A 22,512-nucleotide genomic window follows, 5' to 3' on the forward strand; every position below is an offset into this window, starting at 1 on the left:
ATATGTTTATGTATGTCATCAAGTGTACCCTGTCTGAAAAGGTGCAATGTCAAAAGGTAGAAAATTAATTTGAACATGAATTATTTTGTTTGACAGATGAGGAGATATATGAAGAGGAAAAGTTTAAGAGAGAAAAAAGAAAAGAGAATAAGAAAAAGATGGTGAGTGCACTCTTCGCAGCACAATTGCTAAGGCCCAGAAATCGTAAGTGAAATTTTATTTTAAAAATAGACTGCCAATGTGGAGCCCCAATACACACTAGGTCTGTCATTTTAATTTTGTCAGTAGGCCTTTCTAACATAAAATGAAAAATTTAAAATGCATGTAAAAGTTTATGAACCATGTCAAGTCTATGAAAAAATAAAAGAATTGCAATTAGGACTCATTTCAACTTCAGAGTGCTTGTTCCCAAAAGCATGCATGTCATGCGGATTGAGGTCTCCCGGCTTTTGTTGCATACCTTGTAGATATGAGTGTCATTTCTGCTGCTGTGATGGTTCATATTTTGTGTGTGGCTTTTATCACATCATCATCATCGAGTCATATTCCTTGCTGCCACAAAGGGGAAAATTTGGCACAAGTTTACATTTTAGACAGTCTGAAATTCGAGACCAATCCACCACTATCAGCAGGATACTCATTGTCTCGTCTTATATCCATGACAAGAAAGTATGGTTAATGTATGTGGTGGATTAGAGAGTGATTTTAAATTTGCAACAATACAGTAAATATGTACTGCTTATCCATGTTCATCGTTGAATGCCAGTTTTGCCACGTGGCATAAGTCATGCTTTCAAGTGTTGACATATAGTGCTGCATTGGGGCTCGCTTGTGGCATACCTGCCTTTTCATTTCATATTGTGACCTTCATGTGTATCTATGTATCTAGTGATTGTATAAGCATTACACAACTGGTTGTTGTTTTTGAAAATGAAACTCTCAACTACTCGAACAAGTAAAGTTTATGTGCTTATTTCTGCAGTCATATGAAATGAACTTTTTGCGCACACACACACACATACACACACACAAAAAAAGATACCATCGGTAGTGAATGGTCCCATCTCCCACCAAGATGATGTAAATAAATCTGTCCCCTAGCTTTGGGGTTATATTTCAGTTTCATTATCAATGACTACTTTAAACTGGTTGAAACACTGTGTCTTTCTGTGTTTGGTTGTGGGTGAGTATTTGATTCTCAGGGATGGTCTGTTCGTCAGTACTGTATGTGGAGCACTGTTGTGTATCATCCGTTTGCACTTTGCCCTTTTTCAATATTCTGAGTATGCTGCCTTGTCCATTGTGCAAATACATTCATTTCAATTTTTACCTTTTTGAGACAATGTTGTTTTTGTCTTTTAAGTTTCAATTGATCTGCTTTCTTTCTAAAAAGTAGCTTGTCATAGATTTTTTGGTAGTCTTTTTGTTTTATTGTTGTTGATTTTGAGTATTAGTATTAGAGCTAATTGGTCGCTTTTAAGGATAAGTGAGCTATCCCGAAAAATGCTGTTTTGAGAAAATCGAAGGTAAAGTTTTTTCCCCTTGTTCAGTTTCATTAAAAAATAAGGAGAGTTTTCTCTATAACCAAGCAAATATGCACACCAATGAATCCAAACTTTTCCTATAGGTAGGGCAATGCCCGCTTTTGGTGTAGGTCAAGATTTCTGAAAACCCCAGAAATTTGGGTTAGCCCTCTTGTCCTTAAAAGCGACCAATTTTGCTTTTGCTTTTGTCTTTTCCTTTTTTCATGGATCTACCATGCACCTGAAGCTGTTTTGTTTCAGCCTGTAAGAAATATTTGGTGCCATTGAATAGAAGTATTATTATATGAGATTCATTCAACCCCGCCAAGTCTTAATCAAGTAACTCACCATAATGGGTGATATTTTTGTAATGAGCATTAACATTGATGGTTTGGACATGGTTCATAAACTTGATTTCCTCTGCTATTCGTTTTTAGACTCTTTTTTATACTTGCAAATGGTGTTTTTTCGGAGAGAGATTAGGGTGATCGTTAACACCTATTAGGTGCATATTAAAGTGGCAGTACACACTGAAAATGTTTAACTATTTTGGCAATCTTGACCCTTTAAAAAACACTATCATAAAAACTCTAAAATTGCCAAAGAAAATTAGTATGATAATCATTTACCTTGTTTTCTGAAAAGAGAATATGATTTATTTATTGTCTTCTTTCAGATTTTTTCATTGTTGAATTGTCCCTGACCCGTATGAGTTTCTAGAAAATTATAAGCAATGACATGGCTGTAGTTAGTACTGGGATCTTTTTCTGTGTGTGAAAAAGTTTTTAATGAAAATTTTGTTTCCACCAAGTAAATCACAATATTTTAACATTTTTTTGGTTCTAAAAATTCTCAAGAGCAAATTAACTCCTTATTTCGGAGGGGGGGGGGGGGGGGTAAACCCACTGTGCTGGGGCCTTCGTGGTACGGAATCTAAAATTGACATATATACATCACTTAATGGATCATTAAATAAAAACAGGTAAACCTGTTTCAATAGTTCTTTTCCTAATGAATGAACCCCTGGTAAAAGACAAATTTTTTTTAATTGCTGAAAAGTAATTTGACATCGAAGATGTAAAGGAAGGTGCCCTAGCCGCTGCCATCGGCTCACCAGCACAGTGGTTCCGACCTGGCGGATAAAAGGAGTTAAGTTAGGTAAAACATCCCTGAACAAACAGTTACTATAGTTGTGGCCTTTCTGATGATTTTCGCAAAAGACATTATAGATGAACAAGTAAAAAGGACACCTAATAAAGTAAATGTATACCTTGAAAAACATCTATATTTTGGGGGTCAGTTTTCTGGCCTTTTATTTTATACATGTTTTGATCTAATTGCCGGAAAAATCTCCACAAATGCTGTCTATACTACTTGCTGCGAAGCATTCTTCAAGAAATTGAACTTTATAAACATCTCCCTTCATATTTTTGAAAGAAAAAAAAAAGCTTTTTTGAAATAAAAATGATTCCTGTCGGTCAGTGCTCCTACCTCACAAAATTGTCCAAAAAAACCCCCTCGAAACATTTTTGGCTCTCGTGAGACCCCACAAAATGCACCGCACATTAGGGGGGGAGGAGGGGGGGGGGTGGGATTGCTGTCTGAAAGTACAGTGAATGCTTCCTAATAAAGATCACTGTAGCATAGTTAATAAATAATTCATAATTTTTAATGAATTTTCAGTATGGACTGCCACATTTAAAAGGAATTCTTTTGCTTTTTAACTTTTTTCTTTATAGGGATTTTCTCTGGCTCACTGGATTGCAGGAAAATAATAATGAATTTATATTTTTCTATCCAGGCATTGTCTGCTGTGCCAAAGCGGAGTTCCCAAGTCTCCAAAAAAGCAGAGTATGTTGATCTGTACATTTCTTGTGGTATATTACCTCACATCTCTCTCTCTCTCTCTCTCTCTCTCTCTCTCTCTCTCTCTCTCTCTCTCTCTCTCTCTCTCTCTCTCTCTCTCCCTCTCCCTCTCCCTCTCCCTCTCCCTCTCCCTCTCCCTCCCTCCCTCCCTCCCTCCCTCCCTCCCTCCCTCCCTGTTTTATCTCATTTTTCTTACTTTTTTCAATCATTTCCTCTTTGACCCTCTTCACATGGCATTGCTTCCCAGATACTGTTTTCTGAGTAAAAGTTGTTCCCGTATCTAATCCGGACATTGGGGATTGCCTTGTTAGTGAAACAACTTCCTGGGCCTTCGGCATATTGTGGTAGGGTGGCCAGTTCCTTTCCACACCGCCTTAACTGAAGTCGGATACTCATTACTGCTGGGTGGGCAGGAGGGGGCGGAAAAAATCTGTGTCCGAACTGAGGCTCGAACCCGGACTTTCCGCTTCGGAGACGATCGCACTGACCGCTCCGTCACCAAACTTTATTTTCCTCTGTACTCTATTCCTAGAATATGTTTGAAATAGGGGACTTTTTATTTTTTATGCATTGATTGATTGATAAAAAAAATAAAATTTTTGTTGAGAAAAAAAATATTCCATGTATTTATAAGCTAATGAGTCATTCTCTCCTCCCCACCCCAAAGTAAAGTGGAATCCTGTTATATATTTAGAAGAGTCGGTTAAGCTTTCAAATTTTATGGGCATACACACACAAAAGTTAATTTAAAATGAAAAGCCATGTTTGTGTCTGAAAAGAGTGGTTAGTGTGTGCATGTGTGCATACGCATGCTTTCATGTGGTCTGGAGAAAGGATAGTTGCTCTAGTTGACCTTTTGACTGCTTTTGAGTCTTTTAGGGAAGAAGCATGCTTACTTTCTTTTATGATGCTGAAGGGTTGTTGTTGCCTAAACACTTGGAAAATGCAGAGCAGACTAGGATGATGGGGATTTGAAAGGAATGGATGGTGTTAGCGTAGTCGGCAAAGGCCTCGCAATTTAATTTTCAATAGGCAGTCCTCAAAACATTGTTGAAAGTTCTTCATGGTTTGGAAGTCGGCTGAGGTGAAAATTCTGTCATGTGGATGTTTGGTTTAGACAGGGATGCATCGGCGTAACAATCTTGAGGCTGGCACTCTGTTCAAATTCAAATAAACCTCTTGATTATAAGCACACAAAAGTCTGGGCTTTGGAAAAATAGCTGCTTAGTTCTACTTACTTTTCTTTTGCAATAACAGTCTGAGACAGTTTGAAAAAGACAATGGGTGTTCTGGGTAGCTAGTGCCCCCTCTTCTCAATCTTTGTTGTTAGAAAAACGAACTGACCTCAACTGACCTGTGACCTTTTTTCCTCATGTAGTGGTGTTGTGGTGGCTTGAGCTTGCTGTGCTTAATTTGTGCGGAAATGTTGATTCTTAATTTTATATTTTTATTGTTTGCTTTCAGCGGAAGGTTAGAAAAAATGGATATTTCTTCAGAAGAAAACGTCGAAAAAATTGTAGAAAAAGATGAGGGAAGCACATCGGAACCTCGCAAGGAAGTGAACAACAGCATGCCGGGCTTTGAGTTGATTTCTGAGAATGAAAAGAAGGTCAGTAGTTGTGAACAATGTGATTGTTTAAAATCATTCTTTGAATTTGTTAACTGTGCCTATCTCGCTCATGTTTTTTGTAAACTTGTCCTCACAGTGACAGTTTTGTTGTGGGCTGTGGGATGACTCTTTCTTTGTACCCCTGTTACATATTATTTTAAAAACTTTTCTTGAAATAGTTTCATCTCCCAGAAAATATTTGTTGGTGTTGAGAGATTGTCTGCCTGCAATAATCTGAATTGAAATGTGTACAAACATACCCACGTTATATCTATTGCTGCCTCAGAAAAGAAGTCTAATGTTAACGACAGGAAGAAGGCTTTTGTAGATATTGCTCCTAGTTTTCTTGTATTAGCCAGATGACTGGATTATGTCAGAGGTGGACATTAATTTTTCCCGTCCAAGAAGTTGGTCAGCATTAAGTTTTTTGTACCCTAGAACATGTTTGAAAATGTTGTACAGACTATGAACATAGTTCTAAAATGTGTTTTGTGAGTTTGTGAACCATGGGCTTGCTCCTCACAGTGGGCCTGACTACCCCTGTTCACTCTCTGTAAAACCGTTGCCCTGGAACATGCGCAACATGGGCCACATCAGTACAGTGAAATCAAGTACACGTGCGCCATTGGATTTTAGATAGAGGTTGTCCGAAGGGCTTTCTTTTGTGCAATGTTTTTTCTCAGTAGACTTTTATACAAGCACATGTAAATGAACACAACCCGCAGAGAATCAGGCAATTATTACTACTACTACTATTATTATTTTTATTATTGGTGGAATCTGGTGCTCATCAATTTTTGGGCATAAGGAGTTATTGGTTAAGCTAAAAAAGCTTGTTCATTAATTTTTTTTGTCTTGCTTTAGGTGAAAAAAATGTTAAGGCATGTCACGGGTCTGCAAAACCCGATGTTTGGGTCAAAAAATCGATTTTTAACTTTCTCCATTTTTGGTTACCTGACTATCTAAAGAATCGATAACGCTTGATGTTTCATTATAAAAAAGTCAAGAATTCTCATTTATAGGCTTTTTCCAGAGGGCATCCTTAGTCAAAAGTTGGCGCGTTTTCTTCAGATTAGCCCTTTATTTGACCGCGACAACTACCGTGTTCCCCCGTATGACCCTATCATGTTTAGTATCGTTGTTCTTCCAAGCTCCTCTTCTTTCAAATCCCTAAACGACCAGGACGATCAAGATCTGTGTATTTTTGGCAGTTGAACAACCAGGTGCAGAACGGAGGACTCGTCGTCTAGCAAATTTTGGGTTGTCTTTGACAAAACTAATCCCCGTTTCTAAAAATAAATAAAATGACGTCAATACTCCGTTGCAGAATGCCGCGCGACATGTAACCTCCAACAGTATTTTACGATCACCGCTGTTTCTTCTTTCAATTCGACAGCCGTTTGACTCTTTTTATCCATCACTCCTTTCACTGACTGAACCATGTGATTCGCTTTTGTATTTGACGAGATTTAGTTCTGTTTCTGAACCCTCTTGATTTTTGTGTAGCCCACAAAGCAAGTAATCCGAGTTCCTCTCTTTGAAGATGCAGGCTAATGTGTGGTACGATCTTAGAAGTAGTTTTCACTCTCATAATCACATTTTACATTTTATTTCACGTTTATTCCCCGTGTTTTACCTTACATTTCCCATATTGTTTCATTATTTTGTAAGGAGTGATGGATAAAAAGAGTGAGAAAGAAAGGGAGAGAAAAGGAGATAGTGAAAAAAGAGAGAGAGAAAGAAAGAAAAGGAAAGGGGAGAGAGAGAGAGAGAGAGTGTGTTGCAATAATGTTGGTTATGTGTTTGCATTTTGTATTTATATTTGTCACACAGCGAGTAAAGTGAAAGCATCGTATGATATCTCAAAACCTCATACTAATAGTGCTTGGGGCTCTTTGCGTTATTGTCTAAAATCTAAAATGAGTTCAGTGATCCTTGATGAACTTCTTGTGGGCTATGAGATACTAGTAGTTGTAGTGTTGAAAAGTGTAGTCCCGGTGAAGCTTGCAGTATTACATTGGTCATTGTTTGTGCATTGCGTTCATTCATAAACACAGTCAGCTAACCATAAGCTGGCTTATTCGTATGAAAATGCAAGAGCTAACAAGCACACTTTTCAAAAGAAATGCAAAGCTTAGAGATTGGATCAGCATTAACTACAGCGATGATATATTAATTAAAGAAAAACCAATCCAATGCACTGTACCTGAAAACGAATACCTTTTTTATGGACCACCGACATCGGACTCTCGGAAAAAAATAAGAAATCCTTGGATTTTTACTCATCCATTTCAACAAATTTTAATAACCTCATACGCATCAAACAGAAATTCAAAGCACCTCGAACCTTGCGTGACAGTTTGTCCTACGAGTAGGTCAGAGCTATGAGTCTGTGTTTTTTTCACGAATGGTATAAATACCGCACATCACAGCACATCACTAAATATCCCCGCACATCTCTAAATATCACAGCACATAACTAAATAGAGATAAAAATGTGCCTAGTGCAACATTGGTGTTGGTTAGTTCCTATTGTGTGTACCATATGCCATGACAGTAAAACAGGGGGGAGGAGGGGGGGGGGGGTGCTCCAGACAAGAGCTTGACCCAGGTCACCAAATCTGAGACTGAGAGTGGAAATTCGCGATTCAGTCGGCTTCATAGAATCGTGAATTTACGAGCGCTTGTGGAACACTAACTGCAGGATCCCCACCAAATCCTGGAAATTTTTTTTCAAGACCCCCACATTATTTTCAAGACCTCAATTCGTGGGAAAAAGAGAGAAAAAGAGAGAGGGGGGGAGGGAGGGGGAGAGAGAGAGAGAGAGACTGGAGAAAGGGAGAGAGGGAGGGAGGGAGTTTTATAAATAAATAGCTTTTGGAAGGCATTTCTTGTTCTTTTGAGAAAGAGAGAGAGTCCCACAGAGAAAAAGAGAGAGAGAGGGGGGGGGGGAGAGAGAGAGAGAGAGAGAGAGAGAGAGAGAGAGAGAGATGCACACGGACACAGAGAAAAAGAGAGAAACACAGACAAAGAGAGAGTCAGATTGGTGATTGGTGGTATGCGGTGATATCAGCGATGTGCGTTGATATTTAGTGACATGGGGGTGATATTTAGCGATGTGCGGTGGTATTTAGTGATATGCGGTGATATGTGGTATTTATACCTTCCCCATTTTTAACTATCTACGAACGACTTTAATCCAAGCATCCCACGATTGGTCCACTGGGGAGGGGAGGGGCAATGATTGTGCGTACTGTAGATCATTCTCTGCAATAGCATGTGTGACCTATCGGAAACACGGTGTCACTTTCGGGTCCCCAATAAGAGGCCTTTTTTACACATACTCCAATCATAGCACGTGTTCGAGGCGCGTTCAATGTCTGGTTCTGTTCCATGGTTGTACCAATGAGTAATAGAAAATGTGCGGAAGGACAGCGGGGGTTGTTTGAACAAAAGAATGAACTTGCATTTTCATGTACTCTTACTGGCTTACCCTACAACTAGCTGCGATTCAGTTTTTTTTCTCAAATTTTGATCTCATCTATAGAGTACTCACTGTGCCAGTAAGCTAGTAGACTTAGCCAAATGTAGCTCTATAGCTACAGGAGCGTGTTGACGATGGAGAGAAAAAGAGGGGAAGGGGGTTCTTGGTATATCTCTCCATCCGTCTCTCTTCTGCTTTCCACCTTCTCCTCATCCCCTACACCCTCTCTCTCTCTCTCTCTCTCTCTCTCTCTCTCTCTCTCTCTCTCTCTCTCTCTCTCTCCCCATTCTCTCTCTTGCTCTCTCTTTATCTGTATGTATTCCTGTGTTTTGTATATTTATATTCTGCTCTTTTCATGTTCATAATAATATATATATGTAGCACTGAAGAAAAGTTAAATTTTACTGGATATGTTTTACGACCCCGTTGACACAATTTAGATCATTTAGGGGGCAGGCTTCCCACTGTGTATGCCAGGGCCAACCTGGGCTGATGGGGATACTCGATAAAATTCTCTCCACTTGTGAATCGGACTCGGGTCTCCTGCATGAGACAGAGGGAGAGGACCGCCTGTCACACGACAGAAACCGGAATGCTCTCTCTCTCTCTCTCTCTCTCTCTCTCTCTCTCTCTCTCTCTCTCTCTCTCTGTGTGTGCGCACGTGCGTGTGTGTGTGTGTGTGTGTGTGTGTATCTGTTGTCCCAACTCTGGTGCAATTCAAGCAAAAGTTCTCGACAGTTACTGTTGCATGATCGATATCACACTTGAAAGTGAGTGAGTTGAAACATGCAGATTACATCTCACATAATGTACAAAAATCTCATCGTCGAATGTCAACAATCGGATGGGATGCAATTTTCCCTGAAACAAAACTATCCTTGGACGGTAAGTAGATTTTAAAAGGGCCTGTCATGTGTGTCTGTGTCCGACAAAGGAAGGGTGAACGACATAACAGTAAATTTGTGCAAGGCCGAGAACATTGACGCCGTTCGGCCTTCTGAAGAGACCACGTCACAGACATCAGTACGTCGTAGTCGTCGCAGTTGAGCTCCACCTTTCATACTTTTTTGTTTACAGAAATTTTGAGACACATTCTCCATTTGAAGGCATGTCATATTTTGATACACAAAGGTATTTCATGTGAACACATCAGGGAATGGATCAAAATGTGCCGATCGTTTTTTTTTTTTATGTGCCGTGCTAATAATAGGCCTTTTCATTCATGGAAAAAGTGGTTTGGCGATGAAGTCCACTTCTATCTGAACGTAGACGTGAATCCAAGAAATCACATTTACTTGAGTTTAGAAAAAACAGACAACGTTGTTTACCGAAACCTGCACACACACACAGAATGCTACAGCGTGGGTTGAATCGAGTCAGTACAGAATTAGGGGTCCGGGCTGGTTCATGGTTGAAGACAATGGTGCCGTAACAGTGACAGCAGATCGTTGTCTGAAGATATTGAATCTGTTGCGAAGATGACAGACAAAATGTTGTGGGACATCAGGAGCGGAAACATCAGTCGTTCTAGCAAGAGAGAGCAGCTCTGCACCCTGCAGCTGCGGTCATTGAGTGGAACCAGAGTCACTTCAACAAAAGTCGCGGGAAACGTTGTGTCAGAACTTGACGGTATTCCTACCTGAGCCCATGGACTTCCAACAATGGGACTACCTTAGAGACTTCAAGATTAGATGTGTGGTCAGACATTTTCCCTCCTTTGTGAACTGAGGTAAAACGTTAAACACCTTGCTCGACAAAATCTGCGTGAGCAGTGCCAGAAGGTAATAAATCACGTTTCAACGCCAAGCAAAGGAGACTTGCTCTCGTGACTGCCGCCAGGCAGAGCACATTCTTTGACAGCCCAGAACTTCTGTAAGAACAGTGGGACTCTCTTCTATGACTTCGTAAAACTTAATCCACAAGTATAGTCCTCATTTTGCTAAATTGATTTACTGTGCTGTCTACGGCTTTTAAAATGTGAGCACTTGTTTGAATTCCGTCATAATTGGGATACGTTTTACTCTCTCTCTCTCTCTCTCTCTCTCTCTCTCTCTCTCTCTCTCTCTCTCTCTCTCTCTCATTCTCTCTCTTTCTTTCTCTCTCTCTCACACACACACACACACACACACACACACACGCATATATATGCACACACACATACATACATACACAGACATAACCAATTAATGTACATACACACGCACGCACGCACTGTGTGTTGACGTTATCTCGGAATGTCACTAAATGATTCCTCTGATTTGTACGTAACTGGTCAAGGGAAGGGACTAAAGATTAATGAAGATAGTCATGAGAGCTTGTTTTGGAATGCTAACTTCTGAAGAAAATGAACCATCAATAGCCTGATAAGTTCCGTCAGAAAAATGTGCCAACGTTTAAAAAATATCCTATTTATTGCGTTCAAGGCAATAGATTTTTAAACTTTGACGTTTTCCAATCTTTTTTTTCGTTTTTCTCAAAAAGTACTTTTTCACTATGGTGACTGCGTGGGGGAAATCGTTTTTCTGAAACTATCAGAGCTACATGTTTGAAATTTCGCACACAGGAGCTGTATAGAAAGTTCTGTGATCATAGGCGGGGATTTTGTGAAATAATGATTACTTTTTAAAATATTCCTGATTTTTTTCACGTCATACTCGTTTTTTTCGGTGCTGGTCCAGTGATATATCAATATTTTTGTTGTTTTTAATGATAAGAAAAAAATCAAAGCCTATGATCACAGATAATTTGTTTGTTAATATGTGTGTAAAGTTTGAGATTTGAATTTTAATATTTTCTGTGGAAAACGATTCCCCCCGCAACATGGCCAAAAATCCAAGATGGCCGCCACAGAGACCAACTTTTTCATAAAACTTGACAAATTCCATCATGATTCTTCTAATTAGTCTATAATCAGCCTTTATCACCTTTAAAAATTGGAAGAAAGTCAAACCTCTAGAAAATTCCTCGTATCGTGTACATAACCCCTTAAGTGTGTCTTGAATAGCAGTTGAGATGTCTGATTGAAGGATTTTGGGGTCACCTGATGTTAAAAATAAAAGTAGGGAGAAAATGGCTCCCAAGGCTTGAGTGTCCTTGCAAACAGCAAATTTACTTTTTTCATGCCTTTGATCAACTCCTTTTTCTCCTCTTTTTTTTAGTAAAATCCAAACAAAAATGTGTTTTTAAATTGATATACAAAAGTGATGAGCAAATAAAGATTAAAGAAAAATAGCAAACGGACAGGAAAATGTTGGTTACTTTGATACTATTATTTTGATCAGGGCCTAATTTCACAATGCTGCATATATCATTATTATTTGTATTGTTATTGTTTGTATTTTTTGTTATATTAAAGGCTATCAAATTCTGTGCGTAGAATTGTAAATGGGCTGATTCATCAATGTCCCGCTCATAACTGTGCATGATCTACAACAGGGAACTGCTGCTTTTTCTTTCCTAATCCATACTATTGTCATTTTCCCTCTACTTATTTTTTATGTTTGTCACACTCTTGTGACCCTCTATTTCCGGGGTGCCTTGATAGTTAAAGCAGACTTTGTGCTGTTGAAGCTAGAGAGGTGAGCAGAGTAAGTCTGATTCCCTGTAAGGACTTCTCTGTTGACAACCACCCCTTGGCGCTCATATGACCGTATGCAGTTGCGAGCGCCGTAAAACCTCTACTACAGCTAAAGAAAATTCTGTGCTGACTGACCTGTCTATTTTGCCCGTCAAAATGTCTGGCACTGCCTTTTCATTAAGCACTCCCTGTGTGAAACAAGGTGATATTGCATTTTCAGCCTTGAAATCGCCCGACATTGTAATAAAAGAAATAGAATACACTGTTGTAGTATAGTAGCAGTTGTAGTTGTACAAGCATACCTCTCTTTGCTACCAATGCAAGAATAAGATGAGATCAGTAATGTTATTCAAGCAACTTTAAAACTCGGAACAAGCAGAGGCACAGAAAAACACAGGTCTTGTTATAGTCGAATGTGCGCAGCATATTCCCTGTCGCCTTTCTATTGCTTTAAACTAAACAGCTTTCTCTTTAGTGATTCCAGGAATATGTCAGAGCGGGCAGTCTTCATTTTAGTTTATACAAATCCATGAGATGAGCCAAGAAGATTTTTTTGAAGAGGTTGTAAATATTGCTGATGTGGCTACATGGACTTACTCATGTTTTTATCATTTCAGCTATGCAATTCAATGGGCATGTCACCCGCAAACTACATCACGATCAAGACATGTATAATTAAAGTAAGTTTTTGCTGTTAAGTTGCCTGCTCTTAGTGGCTGAAAAATGTCTTGGATGACAATAGTAATATGTGGGGTTGAAAATGTTGGGTCTGTGAATATGAGCATTTAGTATTGCTTTAGTTGAAACGAATTCTGAGTACACTAATTCCTGATAGAGCCACATATTTTTCAGTTATGACCATCAATGGATTAATAGGTTGGTTTTTTAAAATAATTGTTATAGTTATTATTCTTATTATTACTGCTTTATTACTAAATTATTAACTCACTGACTACTGGGTCCTTTCACCAGTCACTAGCGCTGAATGCTGGCATTTTTGGGAGTATTTCAAAACACCACCACAACTCTCAGAATTACCCTATTGTGATTATTTTTTGAGACTGTAAAGTTACATTCTAGTTAAATCTAATTTTTTGAAAACTAAAATTATCTTCTAAGTCTAATACTTTAATTTTTAATGATTTTTTAAAGATTGGCAAAAATTAGATTTTCCAAAAAATTTCCCAGAGACGTGACAGACAGAAAAATTCACAACAACAACATAAATAAAAGTTCAAAGTGTTCTGTTCTGATTTGTATGCATGTGTGAGTGTTTGGTGGAAATATAAAAGCCAGGCTATGCGTTGATTCAGACCCATACACTGAATTATATGAGGTAGATGTAACGCACAAAGTTGTGATTTCGTTGCGCTTACAACAGCACCAGTACTAGTGCTCGATATAGCCCTAAAACTACGACTCGGGTCGTGGGTACACCAGGGTCCTAACTGTCGGACACATCATATTCTGAGTCACTAGAAATAGTAAAACGAACAGAAGTATCGAAAACAGCGAAATTATGTGATTCTTTTTCATGCAACTTCTTCGACTGTTACTTCGATGCAACTGTCAAATTAGTATGGTATCAGCTGTATAGAAAAAACATAGCGCAAGTTCCGGTCAGTTCAACAGTGCTTCCACTCTTCTGTATTTTTCAGTTCTGTACTTGTTCCTCCATCATTATCAACTCCCTCCGTAAAAAGATGTGACAGCGTAGGACTACCAAAATTCCGTAGCAAAAGATCCGTACTTGCCTTCGTATCGTCTAGTACTAGTATAAGTTACAGATATTTTCAGTAATTCTCTCGGCAATAAGTTCATATTATAGAAACCTGCCAGATTGCGTATTTTCTGCCATCGGCCATTATTCCGCTATGCCCCATGCTTTCATTGCGGGCTTGTCAGCAGTACATTCTTACCTGTGGATTGATCAAAATCTGGCGAACTTTTTAGCCAATTTCCTCCCCTTTCTATCATTCACTCATTCCGTCTGTCTATCTTCGAATTGTTCCCGTGGCTGGAAAATCTGCGCGTTGATCAAGTAAATTGACTTGTGATCTTAGAAAAGGAATGTCAGAAAGAAACTTTTTTTTTACAAATTTGTCTAGATCTAGAGAAATGATCAATGCGGAGATTCTACGGCACGAGAACACGATAAGGGCCGCGATGAAAGAAATTTATGCTAAAACCAGCCTAAAACTACTAACGTCAAGAATAATTCGAAGTGGTGTTCCGAGGTTGTGACATGCGACATTCAGGCGTGAAATTTAAGGAAAATTAGGGTATACGCAGGGTAACTGTATTGTGAAGGTACATATCTATTCATTATTCCCAGGTTTGCCTTCTATCAATGGTGCGATGATAAATTAATTGAATTTTAGTAGCAATGGAAGGGGAACCTGTTTTTAAACATCGCCATCAATGGAAATATAGTACGTAGATCTTGGTGAAGAAATCAAACAAGACAAAATGTTGGTGAAAAAATAAATGTTATGGTTTGCAGGCAATCTCTTCAAACAGGCTCCCAAATGTCATTTTTAGCCCTCTGAAAGCACTAAATTTCAATTTCTTCGGGGGCTTCGCCCCCAGACCCCTGGCAGAATTTTCCTTACTTTTCAACTTCAGCTGGTGGAAGCGCTGGTTCAACCCCAGTTGTGGTGACTGTCTTTCACCTTCAAGTGCTGAAAAAGTTACCATGCAACTTCCACCAAACTTGGCACGAAACGAAACCAGTGGCAAAACTAGCACTGGAGTCCGTTTCCTTACATGTGATGGGAGCACAAGTTTCGGAACAAAACCGCAATGTCCATCCCGTCAGCAGTACGGGATCCGTACCAGCAAACCGCCCGCCCGCCCGTACCTGTGAAGGGAACCGTAGTCAGTGAGTTAATCCTTTCACTGGTGGTAAAACAAGGCCTCTAGTGGACCCTTGTAGTGGCAAAATGGGATGATTATCCATGTTCCTTGGTGAGATTTTAGTATACCTGTCGTCATTTGATTGTTTGAAAATATATACTAATAAAGATTGCATGTACATTTTCATGATCTATGAAGTGAGGAGTACTGTCAGTATGACCTAGATGTGAACAGAAAATTTACTGGTGTTGATGGTAAATATCATCAATAGAAGTAAGAGGAAGATTGACAATACACCCTGTGACACTTTAAAGCATGTGGTGTTCGGTACAGAAAACATGTACAATTACAAGTGGTTTAGATGTGTAACCAAGGGAAACAGGATTGGATCGCAAACTGAAAAATCATTATCTTTTTCTCTTTTAGAATCAATTAAGCGGCTAGAAGTGAGAGCTGAAATTATTTTGCAATAATGGCAGTGAAATATTAAATATACTGTGGAGAAGCAATTTTCCTCACACTTCGGGTTATTCCCTTTCAAGAAAAATAATAAATGTTGGCAAGTGCATTTCAGCTCGACATACCAGGGTAAATCAGAAAATAATGGAAGTTGCCATTTAGTGACTAAGATATTGACTTCATTCATCGAAGCATTCAATTAATCTACATCTCTACTTTCAAACTGACTGTTGGGAGTTTCACGATACATCACTCTTGATTATTTTATGACGTCATGAAGGATGATTTGTGTTCTGGAGGAAACCTCTGTTTCTACATTTTCATGCAATGATGACTTTGTGAATTGCCAAAATTGATTCTTGAAAATAGTGTTTGTGGAATACTTGTTCATAATGATATAGTTTGTCTTTGGGAAAGAGAATTTATTGAGGAGAGGCAATCTTTTTGATGACCCGCATTCAGGCTGCACTAATTTTTTTGTTAATGTGAAAGTCATCAACAATATTATCTGGCATCATATTGTGCAAGATCCCCATACTTTCATATATGGAAAACTCCATTTTTAAAAGTGTTAACCCATTGGATACTTAATTTATTCACTGAGGAATGACAAAGAGAAGGTGCATTGTGCTACAGCCAACGTGTTTGAACCCTGCGAGCCTAAGTGACTTTCAGACATAGTCATGTGAGATCAAACATGGATTCCCTTTTTTGGAATTCCATCTTAGCAGCAACCGAATTGCATGTAAATGGGTGTGAAAGGAGACTGTTTTGCATCCAGGGTTTCAAAGCAGAATCCTGGCAAGCTTTTATCATTTGTTACATTTGACAAACTCAAAGTCAAATATTTCCATCAAAAGTACATAAATATTTTACGTTTTTTGAGTCCCTGCTTGTGAGGTGCATTAGCTTTTTCCTCAGTGTCAAATAAGGATGACGTTAATGGTGCATGTTTTATCGAGTCCCTTTTTTTAGTCTTAAAGTTTTAAAGCTTTTTAAAATGTTTTTTCTCTAGCTTTTCCAAAATGTGGTATGAGTTGATTAATTTGTCTTAATTTCTCTTTCAGGACTATCTTCAAAGATGCAATGGCAAAGATGTAGGGAAATTCAGATATCCAGGTGGCATGGACAAAACACACAGACGCAAAATTATAGGCTTTCTACAAGACAATTTATGGATTGGTGCATCCTGAAACTGATTTTGTAAGGGAACAAGTCATTAAATCATTCTGAAAGAACAAACACTAGAGCAGTGGGCGGCTACTAGAACACTGTTGCATTAGCAGGTTCGGCATCTGATTTGGTCTGTTCCTGGGATCAATGCTCCTGGTATTTCTGTCCTAAATGGTTGTCTTGGAATGTTTATGGAGGTCAGTTCCTACTTTGCCTTAGACTAAAATTTCAAGTCAATTTTCTCAAGGATTTGAAAGTCTCTGGAAGTTTGTTGCACCACAGCACAAACACTACAGGTTGTGAAATGTTTGTCTGATTAAGATTATGCACTTTGTCAGAATGTGAGCTGACTTCCAAACTGGTAGCATCATCACAGTTGTTGCACACTTTGTTGTGACACGTGAAAGCCCATCACTGACGTTTGCATCATCTTTGGTGTGTGTTGCAGTTATGACAGTGTAGACATAAGAGCGAATGTGTTTATGCATCAGTATTACACATGGGCAACATCTGATCATATTGATTGATACCTTCCACAATTTCAGCATCATTTTTTTTCACATGCAATCTAGAATTGTCTCCCACCTGCTAGACAGCAATGGTGGTACGGTAATACTATCTCCACCTCCCCCAGTGCGGTCAGTCACCACCACAGTTACATTGCTACTGCAGATTTACTGCACCAATCGCATATTTGATTCGTGAGCCTTCATTTATGATTTTTGTTTGCCCTGTGTGGAGCCAGGGAAATGTAGCTCAACACTTATGTGTTTTATTAAGATCCGTAATGTAAAATGAGACACTTTGCTTCAATATATTAAATACCCAGTCAGATTCACTTTTTGTGCCATAATCTTGGTGCTCAGTCACACTGGATAGGGTTATTTTGAAATGATTTAATAGGTGGCTAAGTCAACTTTTACTTTAAAATTATGTCAATTCTTTAAAGTAAAAGTTATAGTGCTTTTGAGAACTGAATGAGGTTTGAATCTTATATCAGTGCTTGAATGGTAGATTAAATTTTATTTGAATATTCTTTGGAAACGGTATAATATTATTCTTTTAGATTGAGGTAATAGATGCTAAGATAAATGAATAGTAACATTTTTTGTCACGAGTCGTCTATGAGTTGATTGCAGTAATTGCAGTTTCTGTTTTTGTAGAAATGTGTCGTGTGTCATGACCACCTCATATTGAATGCAAATTCTATTTCACATACCTGGCCATTGTTGTACTGGTTTCCAGTCATTCTCAGTCATCCATTTGCAAAGCTTTGTTCCTTCTTTGCGAGATATCCTTTTTATTTTTTTATTTATTTTTTTGGTTGAGTTGTGCTACTTCCACTCATCAATGTCTTATGCATTTCAGTGGGCTAAAATGTCCCTTTTGCAAGTGTTATGTAAGGGTGCAGATAGTTAGGGAGGAGGGGGTCTCACCACACCAATTTGAGCTGACATTACTTTAAAACTGATGCAGGTTTTCTGTTGCTTTTCATTTTTACTTCTCAAGTTCTGAGCAGTCTCACTCATGCTCCATGACTTAAATATTTAGACTGGGTCTCATGTACAGCCCTTTTCTAAAAATCAACTCCTGGGGGGAGCACAACAAAGATTAACTCAACATTAAAAAAGAAAAATGAAATTGTCTACAGCAGCAACCAGATATGATTTATTATAATGGTACCAAATAAACTGTAAAGGATAAATTGTACAGATGTATGTTTTGAACTGTCAGTGTTATTTCACTGAGCCCTGGCCATTGCGGAAATGCGATGGCTACTTCAAACTAGTTTTTTTCACACTTTAAAAAAATTCTCAAGAATGTAATAATTAAGCTTAATTTTTGGCTCAGATGAAGATCAGGTACATTTCTTTATTTTTAACTTTACTCAATTATCTGTTAACATTTTCCCCCCCACAATTTTTTAAAATACTCCACTATTTTGTCAAACACCTGCTCACTAAACGTGAAAGAAAATAACTCCAAAATTAATTATTGTAACACAAAAATATGACTAGATTAGGTTTGTTAGAAGGTATTTCTGGACAAGTCCTGATCAGTTGAGTTGATTCTTCATTGTTTTACTAAGACTTAATTGTTATGATCAGTTTCGCAGAGTTCTCAGACATCCTTAGATCTGGTATTTTTAAAACTGTGTTTAGGAAATCTTCATTTGCGGTAAGAAAAACAATGCAACTGAAACTGTGTAGCAAATTGTATCATATCTTTAGATGGTCATTTTGACAAAAAAGGGGAAATCCCAATCTCCAATCTTGTCTATGTTTGGGACCAGCGCTCAGTGAGTTAACCCTTTCGCACTTAGCAGGCTTGGCCAGCTGTGCCCCCCCCAATCCTTAAGACAAGGGCAACAACTCCACGAAAATTGAAGGGGTACCTTACTAAAAAAAAAAAAAAAAAATCACAAACACAACCAAAAATGATGAAAATAGTATTTTCTGAAAGGAAAATGAATGAGCTAAATTACTAGTACAAAATTATAAGTGGAGTCGAAGAGTATGATATGAGAGGTCTTTCTGAGATGCGTGTCTTGGATTCCGAGTCTAGATCTAGACCTCGTATTCATTTCTTCAACTCACGAAGTTTCTGCCACTGACAAAGAGGTAATCCACACAAAAGAAATACAACACATTCACAGAGATTGAAGCCTCTGGTGGAAACTTGAAAGCACCTAAAAGACTTTTCTTTGGGTGTTTTTATTTTGTTTTTGCAGTACTCATATCGGGCAGCTTTGCGCCCATGCATCCTAGAGACATGATGGCGTGTTTACAACTAAAATCTCCTCCGACTTTTGTTCCCGCTCAAAAAGTGACTCTTTGTGCTAGCGAAACAAGAAAAACACCATAGTAAACCGGAACTCTTCCTCTATAAAGATAGCTAAGTAAGTGAAACTTCTGATGATATTAAAAGTAGAAGCCTCCAGCGGCAACGAAACAAACACACCCGTGGCGGGCGCTATAGGGATGAGCGGGGGTCACCGGCACGGGCGCTGTAAGTGCGAAACGGTTAAAAAGAGATCAATATCTAGTTGCAAGCTCAATTTGGGAAATAAAAGATCGAGACAGCAATGTCATAATTTCAAGATTCTCAAGGCCAAAAGTCTAATCTAATTACTTGATAACGGAACTATAGAACTATAGGTATTGGCCAACACTGGAAGATCATAGACAAGCGAAAGTCAGGTTATGTCAGGTGAGAATTTCCTCACTAATTTATTGTGGGAAAAATCCTGACAGCAGTAGGGTGCAAGCATGGAAAATCACAGTTGCTGGTAGAGAGCTTGAAACTATGGTTGATTTAGGTTCATAGACAGGTTCGTGCAACGGGTGATTTAGGTGGTATTTTTGTCTGTATTGATGGTGATTGGGTTAATTTTCTGCTATGTGAACAGTGCTGCCGTGCCAAGGTAGAACGACATATCAGCACTTTTCATTATTTTGAGTTACATCGCACTGCCATTGGAAATATGGGCATGGCCCTTCAGTTACGTCTGTTTGCAAATAGTGAAATATCCTATATGAAGTGCAGATACGTCTTCCTGCCTTTGACACAAGATGCAGAATGGGTATAGACGTCCATTTAAACAAAGATGCAAAAATTTTTGCAGATGCGTCTGTCTGCTTTGGCACGGCAGAGTACCTTTGTGATCCTACCAAATGTGTCACAGCACGTTGAAATTAGGTGCTCGTCAATTCTGGTGCGTATGGAGTTTTTGTTATGGTGATAAAACTTGTTCATGTGTCTTGATTTTGATTTTTAAAATACCAATCTTGAATAAGAGATGTTTGTGACTGAAGGACGAGAGGGTCCTGTGGTATCCGAGATAAGATTAGTGAGAAAATGGCCGTCCAAGTTTGATGTCTTCAAAGCTTGGATGTCCTTGTAAACTGCACATTTACATTTGTTGTGCCTTTGTTGGACAATTTTCAGTAAAATCCAAGCAGAAATAGGTTTTTAACTGGACATAAAATGTGTTGAGTCAGAAAAAAATTAAGTAAAAATTGCACAACTGACAAACGTCAGTTTCTTCAATTTTGTTATTTTGACGGGCGCCTAATTTCACTACGGTGCCACACAAATCTTGACTCGCTGTGATTTGATTCTGCAAAGTCTTCTCTGATGTTTCCTTCTTCCACCCTCTCCTCTACATCTCAGGGCATATGGCATATATGCACAGGTGTATGGTTTTAATTTGGCTGAAAATGCTTTTAAAATTTGAATGTGAAATAAAACAATATTTGCAGTTCTTTCGCTGGCTATTGTAATTGTTCTATCAGAATGTGCATTGATTATTGATTTTTCTGTCCTTGTGATTGCTAAATTATCTCTCTGTTCTCATGGAAAATAGTTTTCTCAGAAATGTGTTTATTATCATTCCTGCTCAATTGAAATGTGGGATTCTTTTCATTTTTTATGATGGTATTATTACTGTTGTAGCCATGATAGTCAAATTTGATTGAAGGAAATCTGTAGCAATGTCAAAGGGACAACCAACAGGGAACGGTTTAGTAGAGCCGGCTAACCATGCATGAAATCCCAGGCCATTTTATTCATGATCAAAGTCCAATTTGTCTGAAGGTATTTCTGGACAAATCCTGATCAGTTGAGTTGATTCTTCAATGTAACTTCATAGATCTTATATCATAGGAAATAACTTACACACTACCCAAGTGTTCCATAAAAGGTGATTGCATTGTGTTCAAACTCAAAATGGAGGCCTACATTATTTTATGTTGTGGTTGCTTTGTTTAAACATAGTCTTGGTGTGATGAAATCTTGCAAGTGTGTGCACATCACAGATGGAAAAGGGCAAGAAGCTAATTAGGATGGTTTTTTAGCCTCATGTACAAAGAAACAGAAGTTCGTAAGGAAAGGTATTTCTGAATCGGAGAAATGGGCTCTATGTCTTCAGGCTTTGGAACAATTATCACAGCAGATATCTTACTGCAGTTTAGCATGCATTTAACGAAATCAGCAGAACACAGAACTCTAAGAAAAACTTAGTGGCCTGAAAATCTGTTCGTTATGGGCGTGTTTCACTGAGTGTGTGTTCGTTTTGTGCGTGACTATTGATAAATGCCCTTTATTTGTATTCTGTTTGAGTATATCAGTTGAATGTTGCTTCTAAAAACTTCAAACGCATGGAACGTATGTATGAAAACCCCCATTCCTTTCTTTGTTTTGTAAGAACCCTCCTGCAATCAGTTCATTTTAATGCCTTATTTATTCCATCAGTCATAACCATCCGCCCACACCCCATCAAATCATTGTGTACAGTCTTCATGCTATTTATTTGTTGGAATCTTTTAATGCATTTGGTGCGTCAGTGTGTGTGTGTAGAGAATGAATGCATGCACAAATACAGATGCTATGAGAGATGGACATATGGAATAAAAGATATGTTTTGAAAGAAAACTATTTGAGTGGTGAAGCGTTTATTGTATAGAGACCTGTCAGTGTAGCTGTATAGTCAGAGGTACTTTTTCTGTGTTCTGTTCTTGTGATGATACTGTTACATTCTGGGTTTGTTTTTACCGTGCATGTTGGAGAAGTTGTGTTTGGTCATTTTTGTAAACTGTACAGCCTAAGTATCAATTTTTTTCCTTTGATGTTGTGGAGTGCTAATAATCCTGGTAGAGGTGGTGGACACTCTAGCCAGTCTTTTTCCTTTGCTTGGAGAGGTTTCACTGCACTCTGATCACTTCAGCTGAGTGACAGAGTTAAAGATAAAAGTTTACCACTAAATTTCTTTCTTTTTTTCTTTTTTTAGTAGAGGTTTTTGGCTCTCGCAACTGTGTAAGGTCATATGAGCGCCAAGGGGTGGATGTCAACAGAGAAGTCCTTCCAGGGAATCATACTTACTCTGCTCACCTCTCTAGCTTCAACAGCACAGAGTCTGCTTCGACTATCAAGGCACCCCGGAAATATCGGGTCACAAGAGTGTGAC

General features: G+C 38.5%; 1 protein-coding gene across 2 annotated transcripts in view; it reads left to right on the forward strand.

The window, feature by feature from the left end:
• The window catches only part of LOC101858504 (transcriptional adapter 2-beta), a 57,667-nt gene extending 35,684 nt beyond the window's left edge, over window positions 1-21,983 (forward strand). The window contains exons 11-15 of one of the 2 annotated variants that reach the window (XM_013085353.2): window positions 97-161; window positions 3,325-3,374; window positions 4,854-4,998; window positions 12,677-12,739; window positions 16,442-21,983. In XM_013085353.2, the coding sequence (XP_012940807.1) occupies window positions 97-161; window positions 3,325-3,374; window positions 4,854-4,998; window positions 12,677-12,739; window positions 16,442-16,567 (449 nt within the window). In that variant the 3' untranslated portion in view covers window positions 16,568-21,983. Of the gene's footprint in view, window positions 1-96; window positions 205-3,324; window positions 3,375-4,853; window positions 4,999-12,676; window positions 12,740-16,441 lie in introns of those variants that run through there. The other variant, XM_013085354.2, reaches the window with a different exon arrangement.
• Window positions 21,984-22,512: the final 529 nt, after the last annotated feature.

Source organism: Aplysia californica, unplaced genomic scaffold (genome assembly GCF_000002075.1).
Source record: "Aplysia californica isolate F4 #8 unplaced genomic scaffold, AplCal3.0 scaffold00367, whole genome shotgun sequence".
In the NCBI taxonomy this organism is placed as follows: domain Eukaryota; kingdom Metazoa; phylum Mollusca; class Gastropoda; order Aplysiida; family Aplysiidae; genus Aplysia; species Aplysia californica.